This window comes from Equus caballus, chromosome 23, assembly GCF_041296265.1.
Source record: "Equus caballus isolate H_3958 breed thoroughbred chromosome 23, TB-T2T, whole genome shotgun sequence".
Lineage (NCBI taxonomy): Eukaryota > Metazoa > Chordata > Mammalia > Perissodactyla > Equidae > Equus > Equus caballus.
The window spans coordinates 18,282,763-18,296,643 of NC_091706.1; the positions used below are offsets into that span (position 1 = coordinate 18,282,763).

Below are 13,881 nucleotides of genomic sequence, written 5' to 3' on the forward strand. Positions count from 1 at the left end.
CTGGTGCAGCTACTGTGGAAAAGAGTATGGAGAGTCCTCAAAAAAATAAAAATAAAAATACCGTATGATCTAGCTATTCAACTTGTGGGTATTTATCGAAAGAACATGAAAACACTAATTCAAAAAGACATATGTTCATTGTAGCATTATTCACAGTAGCCAAGACTTGGAAATCTAAGGGCCCATTGATGGATGAATGGATAAAGATGATGTGGTATATATATATACACAATGGAATTCTACTCAGCCATATAAAAAGATAAAATCTTGTCATTTATGACAACATAGATGAACCTTGAGGGTTTTACGCTAAGCGAAATAAGTGACATGGAGAAGGCCAAATACCATGATTTCACTCATATGTGCAAGATAAAAGCAACAACAGCAGCAAACAAATACATAGATACAGAGATTAGACTAGTGATTACCAGAGGGGATGGGGGGAGGGTGGGAGGTGGAAAGGAGTAAAAGGGCAAACGTGTATGGTGTGACAGATGGTAATTAGTCTTTGGGTGGTGAACATGATGTAGTCTACACAGAAATCAAAATATAATGACGTACATCTGAAATTTAAATAATGTTATAAATCAACGCTACTTCAATAAAAAAAAACTTAAAAACAATTAGAAATATACTACTATTAGGCCCAGGAATCTCACTTCTAGAAATTTATCTTAAAGAGGTAAGTGAGGGACTAAGTATCCACGAGAGTGTTCACTGTAGATTTATGACAACAAAAAGCTGAACATCAATTTAAATGTCCAACAATAGGATATAAGCTAAATATAAACTGAAAACTCTGAAATTACTAAAAATGATGATATAAAACTATAGAATATATTTGTATGATCCCAAAATTGTGATACTCTATGCAAAGAAAAAGTCCTGGAAGGACATACACCAAAATTTTAATAACTCTTCGGACATGAGGTTATGGAAGATTTCACTTCATTGTTAAAAAATTTCATCAAAAATGTTTTATACTGAGTAATCATTGAACAATATAAAATACTATTTTAATTTTGAAAAAATGAAAGCATGGGGCTGGCCCCGTGGCCGAGTGGTTAAGTTTGCGTGCTCCGCTTCGGTGGCCCAGGGTTTCACAGGTTCGGATCCTGGGTGCAGATGTGGCACTGCTCATCAAGCCATGCTGAGGCGGCGTCCCACATGCCACAACTAGAAGCACTCACAACTAAAAATACACAACTATGTACCTGGGAGCTTCGGGGAGAAAAAGGAAAAGTAAAATCTTAAAAAAAAAATGAAACCATGTAAGTATTAAAATAAAATCTAGATAATATGAATATCTATCATCTTTGAGCTAGCCCTGGTGGTCTAGTGGTTAAGATTCAGCATTCTCACCACCACGGCCCAGGTTTGCTCTCAGTTAGGGAACCACACCACGTGTCTGTTGGTTGTCATCCTGTGGCAGCTGCATGTTGCTGTGATGCTGCAAGTTATGCCACTGGTATTTCAAATACCAGCAGTGTCACCCATGGTGGACAGGTTTCAGCAGAGCTTCCAGACTAAGACAGACTAGGAAGAAGGACCTGGCCATCCACTTCAGAAAAAATTGGCCATAAAAACCCTATGAATAGCAGCAGAGCACTGTCTGATATACTGCCCCCTGGAAGATGAGAGGATGGCACAAAAAGACCGGGCAGACTTCCACTCTGCTGTACATGGTGTCACTAGGAGTCAGAATCAACTTGACAGCACTAACAACAAATCATCTTTGAATAGGAAAGCTCTTCTGAACATGATACCAAAGGGAGAAAACAAAAAGGAAAAGATTGATATATTTAATGAAGAAAAATCTCCAAAAATACTGTAACAAAATCAAAAGGTAAATGAAAAACTGGAAAAAATAGTCTCAACTCATATAACAGGCATATGACCAATAAAAATGAAAAAAGTGTACAGTCTCAGTAGTAAGCAAGGAAATGTTATATCAAACTGGTACATTTAAAAATTTTTTCTCTGTGTGGGTAACTAAAAGCAATTTAGCTATAAACTCAACGATTTAGTGTACAAGAATTATTACTTAATGATCTGAAATGCTCACCATCTGTATTTAACTGAGAAGTGGTCCATATAACAGTTCCTACATTATTGTGGAAAAAAGGTATACATATCCATAGAAAAGGAGGACCACAACAAAATATCAATAGCAATTTTCTCCCGATGAATGAGATCAGGATCATTTCTAGCCACTGCATCTGCAAATTGGGGGATAATAATGATATCTACCGACTTCATAGTTAACTGTGGGAATTAAATGAAATAACCATTTTAAGTACTTAATATAATGTCTGGCAAATATTTAATAAGACCTCAAATATTTATTTTTGCCATCATTATCATTTCTTCATTTTACTGATCAGTAGTTTCCAAAATTTCTACAACAAACATCACTTTTTAAAACAGGAAATTATATTGTTTTAATGCACACTCATGTTTATAAAGTCTTCATTTCATTAAATAAATTTTAAAAATTATCTTCTAACTAGAAGATACTATACTAAAATGAGGATGAAAGGACATATATGATAAAGTCTATGCCCACAGGGGACTTGCAATCTATTAAAAATGATAATAAAAATGTGCTGTGGGAGGGGCCAGCCTGGAGGCGTAGTGGTTAAGTTCATTGCTCCACTTTCCTGGTCCAGGGGTTCAGCAGTTCGGATCCTGGATGTGAACATATGTACTGCTTACAAAACCATGCTGTGGCAGGTGACCCACATATAAAGTAGAGGAAGATGGGCACAGATGTTAGCTCAGGGGCAGTCTTCCTCAGCAAAAAGAGGAGGATTGGCGGCAGATGTTAGCTCAGGGCAAATATTCCTAAAAAAAAAAGTGCTCTATTAAATGTGCCGTAAAAAAACAAAATGCTATAGGGTATAGAAAAACAAGGAAAGATCATATCCAGATTTTCTGTTTTTGGTGTTTCAGGTTGGGATGGAGCAGTGATAGAAAGGTTCAGGGAGAAGATGGCATGTTGAGCAAAGCTGGGAAGGATCCAGCATTCTGTGATAGGAGCGCTCTGCTTTAGCTAGGAGAAAAATTTGGGAAAGAGTACAGCTGAAGTTAATTACGTTGAAGCTACACTGTAGTACAATGCTTTCAAACTCATTTGACAGTGACCCACATTAAGGAACGTTTTATATCACAACAAAGAATGCACATACATGTCAGTGTATGTAGGTACATGTGTTTATGTTATGTATGTGTGTGTGTATATATATATATATACATGGAAACAAATTTCATAAAATATGAATAGATGTCATATACTCTGACATACTTTTTTTTTTCCCTAAGTGCTGGTAGCAATCTACTAAATTGACTTCAGGACCAATTAAATTGGTTGGGACTCTCAGTTTGAAAAGCAGAGGCTGAGGACTTTAAATGTCAAGTCAGGGACATTGTACTTGATTCAACAGACATTGAAATTTAAGGACATGGTGTGGCATGGTGGAAGTCACGCTTTTTAAAAAGTCATCTGTTAGCAGTGCATATGATAAATTACCTAACATTAGAAGGAAGGAGGCAGAAAGACTTGTTAGATTACTGAAATAATGCCAGTGAGAGATAATGCGAGCCTAAATTAGAGAAATATTACTGAGAATGGAACAGAAGATAGATTTGAGAAATATTTCAAAGATTAAAAACTCCCAAACCATGAGAATAGAAAAGTGAAAAAAGGAGGTTTAAAGTCTGGATAAAACGATGAAACTAAAAACAGAAATGATGGAAGTCAAGCCAAAAGCTTGGTTCGGAGAGTGACTGATGAGCTTGATTTTGGACAGAGTGAGTATAAGGTATCCACAGAAAAAAAAGGTGGAATATGCGACAAAGGCAAGCAATAAAACAGAGCCCTGACGGCCAAAAGAGGGAACACCAGTGAAGTTGTGTAGAAATTAGTAAGCTCATATCCTGTGGCTAGAAGACAATGCTGATACACACATCAAAAGCAACAAAGACGTTTAAATCCTTTGATACAATTACTATTTTTAAGGATGTATTCCAAGGAAATAATTCATAAGAAAATTAAATATATGAAGATATGCAATGAATAGCAAATGACCAATTCTAAACAACCTAATTGTTCCATAATAAGGCAATGACCAAGTGAATTACAGCATGCTGATTTGACAGACTATAATGCTTGGTTTACAAAAGGGGCTACAAAACTATATTCCTTATTGTTATGATAATTTTTATTTTTTTAGGATATGCAAATAGTCTTTATTTTATAAATTAACTTGCCAAAAACCATACTTTATTCAGTAGCTAGACTTAGCCTTAATACAGACAACTAGCAATCCAACAAGCACAAATGTATTGATTGTCTACTCTATATTCCAGACACTGAACACAATGATAAACAAGACACCCAAGGCTCCTGCTCTCACTTCTATTGGAGAAAATAGTTACAGAAAAATTAATTTTTTTCCTTTTTTTTAATTAAGGTTATGAAAGTTAACATCCTTGTGAAATTACAGTTTACATCATTAGTCATGTCGTAGGTACACCACTTCAGCCCTAGTGCACTCCCCCCACCCCCCTTTCCCCTGGCAACCACCGATCAGTTCTCTTTGTCTATACGTTAACTACCACCTATGAGAGGAGTCATACAGAGTTCATCTTTCTCTGTCGGGCTTATTTCACTCAACATAATACCCTCAAGGTCTATCCATGTTGTTGTGAAAGGGACGACTTTGTCCTTTTTTACGGCTGAGTAGTATTCCATTGTGTATATATACCACATCTTCTTTATCCAATCATCACTGGTGGGGCACATAAGATGGTTCCATGACTTGGTTATTGTCAATAATGCTGCGATGAACATAGGGGTGCATGGGACTTTTGGAATTGCTGATTTCAGGTTCTTAGGATAGATACCCAGTAGTGGGATGGCTGGGTCATAAGGTATTTGTATTCTTAACTTTTTGAGGAATCTCCATACTGTTTTCCATAGTGGCTGCACCAGTTTGCATTCCCACCAACAGTGTATGAGGGTTCCCTTTTCTCTACAGCCTCTCCAACATTTGTCACTCTTGGTTTTGGATATTTTTGCCATTCTAACAGGTGTAAGGTGATATCTTAGTGTAGTTTTGATTTGCATTTCCCTGATGACTAGTGATGATGAGCATCTTTTCATGTGTCTATTGGCCATCCGTATATCTTCTTTGGAGAAATGTCTGTTCACATCCCCTGCCCATTTTGTAATTGGGTTGTTTGATTTTTTATTGTTGAGTTGTGTGAGTTCTTTGTATATTATGGAGATTAACTCTTTGTCGGATAAAAAACTTGTGAATATTTTTTCCCAATTAGTGGGCTGTTTTTTTGTTTCAATCCTGTTTTCCCTTGCCTTGAAGAAGCTCTTTAGTCTGATGAAGTCCCATTTGTTTATTCTTTCTATTATTTCCCTCATCTGAGGAGTTATGGTGTCTGAAAAGATTCTTTTGAAGCTGATGTCAAAGAGTGTACTGTCTATATTCTCTTCTAGAAGACATTGTTTCAGGCCTAATCTTTAGGTCTTTGATCCATTTTGAGTTTATTTTAGTAAATGGTGAAAAAGAATGGCTGATTTTCATTCTTTTACATGTGGCTGTCCAGTTTTCCCAGCACCATTTGTTGAAGAGACTTTCTTTCCTCCATTGTAGGCCCTCAGCTCCTTTGTCGAAGATTAGCTGTCCATAGATGTGTGGTTTTATTTCTGGGCTTTCAATTCTGTTCCATTGATCTGTGCACCTGTTTTTGTACCAGTACCATGCTGTTTTGATTACTGTAGCTTTGTAGTATGTTTTGAAGTCAGGGATTGTGATGCCTCCAGCTGTGTTCTTCTTTCTCAGGATTGCTTTAGCAATTCGGGGTCTTTTGTTGCCCCATATGAATTTTAGGATTCTTTGTTCAATTTCTGTAAAGAATGACATTGGAATTCTGATTGGGATAGCGCTGAATCTGTAGATTGCTTTAGGTAGTACGGACATTTTAACTATGTTTATTCTTCCAATCCATGTGCATGGAATGTCTTTCCATCTCTTTATGTTGTCGTTGATTTCTTTCAAGAACGTCTTGTAGTTTTCATTGTATAGATCTTTCACTTCTTTGGTTAAATTTATCCCAAGGTATTTTATTCTTTTTGTGGTGATTGTGAATGGGATTGAGTTCTTTTTCTGTTAGTTCATTGTTAGCGTATAGAAACGCTACTGATTTATGTATGGTGATTTTATACCCTGCAACTTTGCTGTAGCTGTTGATTATTTCTAATAGTTTTCCTATGGATTCTTTGGGGTTTTCTATATATAAGATCATGTCATCTGCAAACAGCAAGAGTTTTACTTCTTCATTGCCTATTTGGATTCCTTTTATTGCTTTTTCCTGCTGAATTGCTTTGGCCAAAACCTCCAGTACTATGTTGAATAAGAGTGGTGAAAGTGGGCACCCTTGTCTTGTTCCGTTCTGAGAGGGATGGGTTTCAGTTTTTTGTCCGTTGAGTATGATGCTTGCTGTGGGTTTGTCATATATGGCCTTTATTATGTTGAGGTAATTTCCTTCTATACCTATTTTATTGAGGGTTTTTATCATAAATGGATTTTGGCTCTTGTCGAATGCTTTCTCTGCATCTATTGAGATGATCATGTGGTTTTTGTTTCTCATTTTATTAACGTAGTGAATCACACTGATTGACTTGCAGATGTTGAACCATCCCTGTGTCCCTGGTATAAATCCCACTTGATCATAGTATATAATCTTTTTGATATATTGCTGTATTCAGTTTGCCAGAATTTTGTTGAGGATTTTTGCATCTATGTTCATCAGTGATATTGGCCTGTAGTTTTCCTTCTTTGTGTTGTCCTTGTCAGGTTTGGGGATGAGGGTGATGTTGGCTTCACAGAATGTATTAGGGAGTGCTCCATCTTCCTCTATTTTCTGGAATAGTTTGAGAAGGATAGGTATTAAATCTTCTTTGAATGTTTGGTAGAATTCTCCAGAGAAGCCGTCTGGTCCTGGACTCTTATTTTTGGGGAGGTTTTTGATTACTGTTTCTATTTCTTTACTTGTGATTGGTCTATTCAGACTCTCTATTTCTTCCTGATTCAGTTTGGGTAGGTTGTAAGAGTCTAGGAATTTATCCATTTCTTCTAGGTTGTTCAATTTGTTGGCATACAGTTTTTCATAGTATTCTCTTATGATCCTTTGTATTTGTTCAGTATCTGTTGTGATTTCTCCTCTCTTGTTTCTAATTTTATTTATTTGAGACTCTTTTTTTAGTGAGTCTGGCTAAGGGTTTGTCAATTTTGTTAATTTTTTCAAGAACCAACTCTTTGTTTCATTGATCCTTTCTACTGTCTTTTTTGTTTCAATGTCATTTATTTCTGCTCTAATTTTTATTATTTCCCTCCTTCTACTGACTTTGGGCTTTGTTTGTTCTTCTTTTTCTAATTCCGTTAGGTGTCATTTGAGGTTGTTTATGTAAGATTTTTCTTGCTTATTGAGGTAAGCCTGTATTGCAATGAATTTCCCTCTTAGGAGTGCCTTTGCTGCATCCCAAATAATTTGGTACGGTGTGTTTTCATTTTCATTTGTCTCGAGATAATGTTTGATTTCTTCAATAATCCATTGTTTGTTCAGTAGCATGTTGTTTAGTCTCCACATTTTTGCTCCTTTCCCAGCTTTATTCTTGTAGTTGATTTCTAGTTTCATAGCATTATGATCAGAAAAGATGCTTGATATTATTTCAACTCTCTTGAACTTATTGATGCTTGCTTTGTTTCCCAAGATATGGTCTATCCTTGAGAATGTTCCATGAGTGCTTGAGAAGAATGTGTAACCTGCTGTTTTTGGATGAAGTGTCCTACATATATCTATTAGGTCCATCTAATCTAATTTTTCATTTAATTCTATAATTTCTTTGTTGATTTTCTGTCTGGATGATCTGTCCATTGGTGTTAATGGGGTGTTGAGGTCCCCTACTATTATTGTATTGCTGTTGATGTCTCCTTTTAGTTTTGTTAATAGTTTCTTTACGAATTTTGGTGCTCCTGCGTTAGGTGCATATATATTTATAAGTGTTATGTCATCTTGGTGGAACGTCCCTTTTATCATTATATACTGCTCCTCTTTGTCTTTCTTTATCTGTTTTGCTTTGAAGTCTACTTTGTCTGATATAAGTATGGCAACACCTGCTTTCTTTTGTTCATTATTAGCTTGGAGTATTGTCTTCCATCCCTTCACTTTGAGTCTGTGTTTGTCTTTGGGGCTGAGGTGTGTTTCCTGGAGGCAGCATATTGTTGGATCTTGTTCTTTGATCCATCTTGCCACTCTGTGCCTTTTGATTGGAGATTTCAATCCATTCACGTTTAGAGTGATTATTGAAACCTCGGGGCCCACTGTTGCCATTTTATCACTTGTTTTCCAGTTATTTTGCATTTTGTCCTGATGGAGAGCTGTTACTTTGTGTTACTGTCCTTCTGCTTATCTCCTTTGTTCTGGATTTTGTAACCCCTTTCCTTTTTTTGATTTTTCAGGAATGAGGTTCTTCCTGAGCATTTCTTGGAGAGGAGGATTTGTGGCGATGAACTCCCTTAACTTTTGTTTATCTGGGAAAGTTTTTATTTCTCCATCGTATTTGAAAGATATTTTCACTGGGTAGAGTATTCTTGGCTGCAGGTTTTTGTCCTTCAGAGTTTTGAATATTTCATTCCAATCTCTTCTAGCCTGTAAGGTCTCTCCTGAGAAATCTGCTGATAGCCTTATGGGGTTTCCTTTGTAAGTTATTTTCTTCTGCCTGGCTGCCCTTAGTATTTTCTCTTTGTTGTTGGCTTTTGCTAGTTTCACTACTACATGCCTTGGGGTTGGTCTTCTTGTGTTAATAAAGTTTGGAGATCTATTGGCTTCTGTCACATGAAGTTCCATCTCTCTTCCCAGGTTTGGAAAGTTCTCAGCTATTATTTCTTTGAACAGGCCTTCTGCCCCCTTCTCCTTCTCTTCTCCCTCTGGTACACCTATAATCCTTATGTTGCATCTCCTAATCGAGTCGGATAATTCTCGGAGAGTTTCTTCATTTCTTTTTAGTCTTAGTTCTCTCTCCTCCTCTGTCTGCAGCATTTCTATATTCCTATCCTCCAAATTGCTAATTCTGTCCTCCATATTATCGACCCTACTGTTCAGAGAGTCCAGGTTTTCCTTAATCTCCTCTATTGTGTTCTTCATCTCCAGTATTTCTAATTGGTTCTTTATAGTGTCAAGCTCTTTTGTGACATAGCTCCTGAACTCATTGAGTTGTCTATCTGAATTCTCTTTTAACTCATTGAGTTTTTTAATAATGCCATTTTTGAAATCATCGTCATTTAGGTTATAGATTTCATTGTCTTTGGGATTGTTTTCTGGGTGCTTATCATTTTCTCTCTGTTCTGGAGATTTAATAGATTTTTTCATACTGCTTGATGGCGTGGATTTGTGCCTCCGCATAGACACAGAGTTTAGTCGCTGCTTCCACTTGCTGTGACTGGTGTGTGGGGGGCAGCTGTTTAGACTGCACCAACCAGGAACCCTGTCAGCTGTTACTGACTGGACCTGGACCCCTCCTTGTAGTCACAGTGGTCCTGTGGGGTCCCTCGTTGGTTGTGGGGGCAATCGCAAGGGGGCCTCAGGCTGCTGGTGCCTACTGTTGCAGCCCACTTAGACGCGCTCCCTCCTTGTGGTCTGCAGCAGTGTTGTCTGTTATGATTATTTTTAAATACCTATGCATGTGGCATTTTCCTAGAAAAGTTCTATTCAAAAATGAAACCAAATGTTGTGTTAAGAATGCTTGAATTACATTTGACTTATTTTTCACCTTTAAAACTTCCTGAAATATTAATGTACAGTTAAAAGAGAATTTTATTTTACCCTTGGCAAAAAGAAGAGCTTTCCTTCTCTGAGAAAGGAGTGCAATGAGAAGAGGAAGGACAAGATAAAGAGAGAGAAGTAGAGTACTTTTTAAATGGCCTCAATCTTCTTTTATCCCCACTACACTCAATGACATGACAAAATCCTTATTTTTTAATTATGAAAAATTTTGCATATGCAAAAGAATACATATATGAATGACACATGTAAGGTAAAAAGAAAAATAACCCAATATGCAGATTAAGAATGTGAATATTACCAATACTCTAGCATCTCCCATGTGCCTCTCTCCAATCATATCTCTTTCCCTCCTCTCCTGAGGATATCCACTATCATGAATTTTGTGTTTGTCATTCTCTTCCTTTGTTAGTCTTTTACAACATATATATATATCCCTGAACAATATATTAAATTTTCTATTTTTTTAAATTTATATATATGGCATCAAACTATTATCTCGTGACTTGCTTTTTTCATTAAACATTACATTTTTGATGTTCATCCATGTTGCTATGTATAGCTGTAGTTCCTTCATTTCTCCTGTTGATTTTGTTATTACAAACAAGTGAGTTTTGAACATTCTTCTTGAACATGTCTCCAGAGTTTAGGGTAGAATTTCTAGTACAGTCTTCAACTTTAAAAGTTAATGCCAAATTGTTTCCCAAAATGGTTATATCAATTTATACTACCACTAGTAGTATGTTACTGTTGTTCTATATCCTTACCAATACTGAGTATTGTCTGTCTGATTCCTATCACTAGTCTTTACCTTTCTTCAGTTTTCCCTAGGCACTGCAGGGAAATTAATATTACGATATAGAACGTTGTCCTCTGTTCAAATACCTTAAAAAATTCTTTACTATCCACTGGCAAAATCAGAAATCAGGCCTTTAAATCCCCCACAATCCTTTCCAACCTACCTTCCCAAACTTACACTATGCTCCTCTATGAACCTTCTGCCTTAATTAAATTGATTTATACTTCACTGCCTCCATTCTTTTACTCATGGCATTCCAGTTTCTTCTCCCCTCAGCTCTGTATGTTCAAATTCTGCTGTCCTTTAAATCATAATCCAAATCTATTTTCTTCTTAGAATGCCATCTCTGATCGCCATTCCTATGAATTACTATGGCACTTTATCAGTATATCCTTTTTTGGACTTACCACTTTCTACACTGTACAAAAATAATTACCTATTAAATGTGTACTGTGTACAACACACTCTACCAAACATTTTAAATCATAATTGCTAATTTTCCTAGTAACAGTTCATGAAAGGCAGATAATTTCATCCCAATGTAACACAGCTGATAAGCTGCAGAGCTATATTTTGTATTACTAGGTTTGATTTCAAAGACTGTTCTCTTTCTACTATACTGTACTGTCACTTCAGTTTTATTATATCATTAATATTATTTAATCATTTAACTAAACTTACGTATACCCAATTTTGTTCTACAAAGGGTTTGAGACCCTAATTATTTGGTGAAGTATATTAATATTCTTCTTCCTATCCAAACATGATCTGAGATGGCTTAAAAAAAGAAGAAGATACGGACCACAAAGGGGAAAACTATAATCGATGAAAAAAGAGGAAGTAAATATACTAACCATAAATATTAACGTGGCTTCCTGGAGTGTACATCAAATTTGACAGTCAAGGCAAGACAAAAAAACATTAAATTTAATTCAATGTCAGAAAGTAAGAAGCTCACTAATATTTCAGAGCACACAAGGATTTCCGACTAATAAGTTGAAAACAGATTTTCACATGGAATAGTGTTATTTATAAACCAATCTTATTTCTGCATTGGAGTAAAAAGTTCTTAAGGGTCTGACTTCTCTCATGTCCTATATAACACACACAGTAGATGTTTAACTTGTTCAGTGACTCAATTTATCAGTCTTAGGAAACAAAGAGGTAACATCCATTGAGGAGAGTAAAAAGATTGGAAACAGGCTTTTAGAATTTGGAATAGCCATTTTAGGAATTTGTCAAAGTCAGAAAGAGATGAATCAAAGAATTGCTAAGTAAAAATAAGGACATGGCAAAAGTTACATAGCACTGGTTTTCAGATGAGAATATTAGTACTGTCTTAAAAAATACATTTTCCAGCAATATCTGGCAGCCCAGGAATTAAATTAGAATAGAGAAGGTAAACAATACTGTGAGAGTCAATGCTGTGTACTGGCAAGAAGGGAATAAAAGAAAATCAAGGAAGTAAAGGGAAAGAGTTCATGGGGACATTACTTAAATTACTACAAGTTTTGGGCTGGGAGAACAGGTTCATAGTTTAGAGGAAATAAGGTAGAAGACTAGTGGTTGTGGTAAGAAAAATAAACGCAGACTTACAAGTATCTACATGATGAGATATTTTCTTTTTTTAATAATATTTTTTAAATGTGAATACCATTCTTGGCTCATGGGCCTTACAAAAACAGACCTCTGACCAGATGTGATTCATGGGCTATAGTTTGCAACCTGAGTCTATAGGATAAAATTCTAACTTCTTAGTTTCACAGAAAAAGATCTTTATAATCTAAATCCAATCTATTTCCCTAGTCGTGTCATCCCATACTCACTTAACTCTACACTGCTTAGATACAGAATTTCTCAGTTTCCTGAAAACAGTCTAAGGCCTTTCACAGCTCTGGACCTTTGTTCTTGCAGTTCCCTTAGACTACAAAGTCTTTCTCCATTTCTCAGCTTATACAGTTATTAATGATTCAAAATCCATCCCAGATGTCCCTTCTTTATACACCCTTCACAATGTATCCAAGGAGAGAACTATTGCCTTTTCTATTTAAAACCTCTCTTTTTATTATTTCTATTTCTTTTAAAACCTTCATTGTGTTGAATGACATTCTCTTTAGGGTCTACCTTAAGGTCTTATCCATCTTGGTAGTCCCACTCCCCTACACTGGTGCCTAATGGTATCTAGTATACAGCACATGCTCAATAAACATTCATCAATGAATGAAGTACCTCATACTTCTTAATATAAACATCTACGCATGATAATGACTAAGATAACATCCTAAAACTGTAACTTTATGCAGTCACAATTGGATTCCACTGCTTATGTCTCTTAAAAAAGAAAAACTGCATTTTAATCTCACTGTGATTTTAAGAGAATTTTCTATTTTACATGCCTGGTTGTGTTCATGAGCTGTGCAATTATCTGTTCCATTATATTCTGTAAGCTGTTCTCTTCTTTTTTCTCTAATAAGAATTTTATGAACATCATCTTCCAGTCTATTGAAGAATCCTCCATCATGTGATAAAGTCTGAGAAGAACTCAATTCCTGTCAAAAATGAATTAGATTTACTATCATTCAACACAAAAGCGTATCCATTTAATACACTTAGCCACTAGAAGGATAGAGAATGAAAGAAAAGTGATAACTAAGAGACAACTAAGAGACAATCAACCATCTGATTCTCCTCTATCTCCAGAAGATAAACAGTAGAGATACATTTGTAAATGTTCTTTTCTTACTTATTCATATTGAGTTGGGTATTGATTTTTAAAAAAAATTTTATCCACATACCAATTAACCCATTTAATGTGCACAATTCATTGGTTTTTAATATATTCACTACCTTATACAACCATAACCACAGTCAATTTTATAACACTTTCATCACCCTAAAAATAAGCTCTAAACTATTAGCAGTCATTCCCCATTTCCTCCTAATACCTCCCCTCAGTGGTCCTCTGAACATCATTAGTCTACTTTCTGTCTGTATAGATTTGCCTATTCTGGACATTTGACATAAATGGAGTAGGTGGTCTTTTACAACCGGCTTCTTTCACTTAGCAAAACGTTTTCAAGGTTCACCCATATTATTGCATTTCTTAGTACTTCATTCCTATTGCCATGTAGTATCTCATTGATGAATATACCACATTTTATTTTTCCATTCATCAGTTGATGGACATTTGAGTTGTTTCTACTTTTTGGCTATTATGAGTAATG

At 35.8% G+C, this 13,881-nt stretch overlaps 1 protein-coding gene across 11 annotated transcripts in view; it reads right to left on the bottom strand.

Annotated features, from left to right (window-relative positions):
* GKAP1 (G kinase anchoring protein 1) overlaps positions 1-13,881 on the bottom strand; it is a 96,482-nt gene that overhangs the window by 16,111 nt on the left and 66,490 nt on the right. For 7 of the 11 annotated variants that reach the window (XM_070248506.1, XM_023627670.2, XM_070248502.1 and 4 more), the window contains one exon: positions 13,054-13,206. The exons of the other annotated variants lie outside the window; for them this stretch is intronic. In XM_070248506.1, the coding sequence (XP_070104607.1) occupies positions 13,054-13,206 (153 nt within the window). The remainder of the gene's footprint in view (positions 1-13,053; positions 13,207-13,881) is intronic. 11 annotated transcript variants of the gene reach the window in all.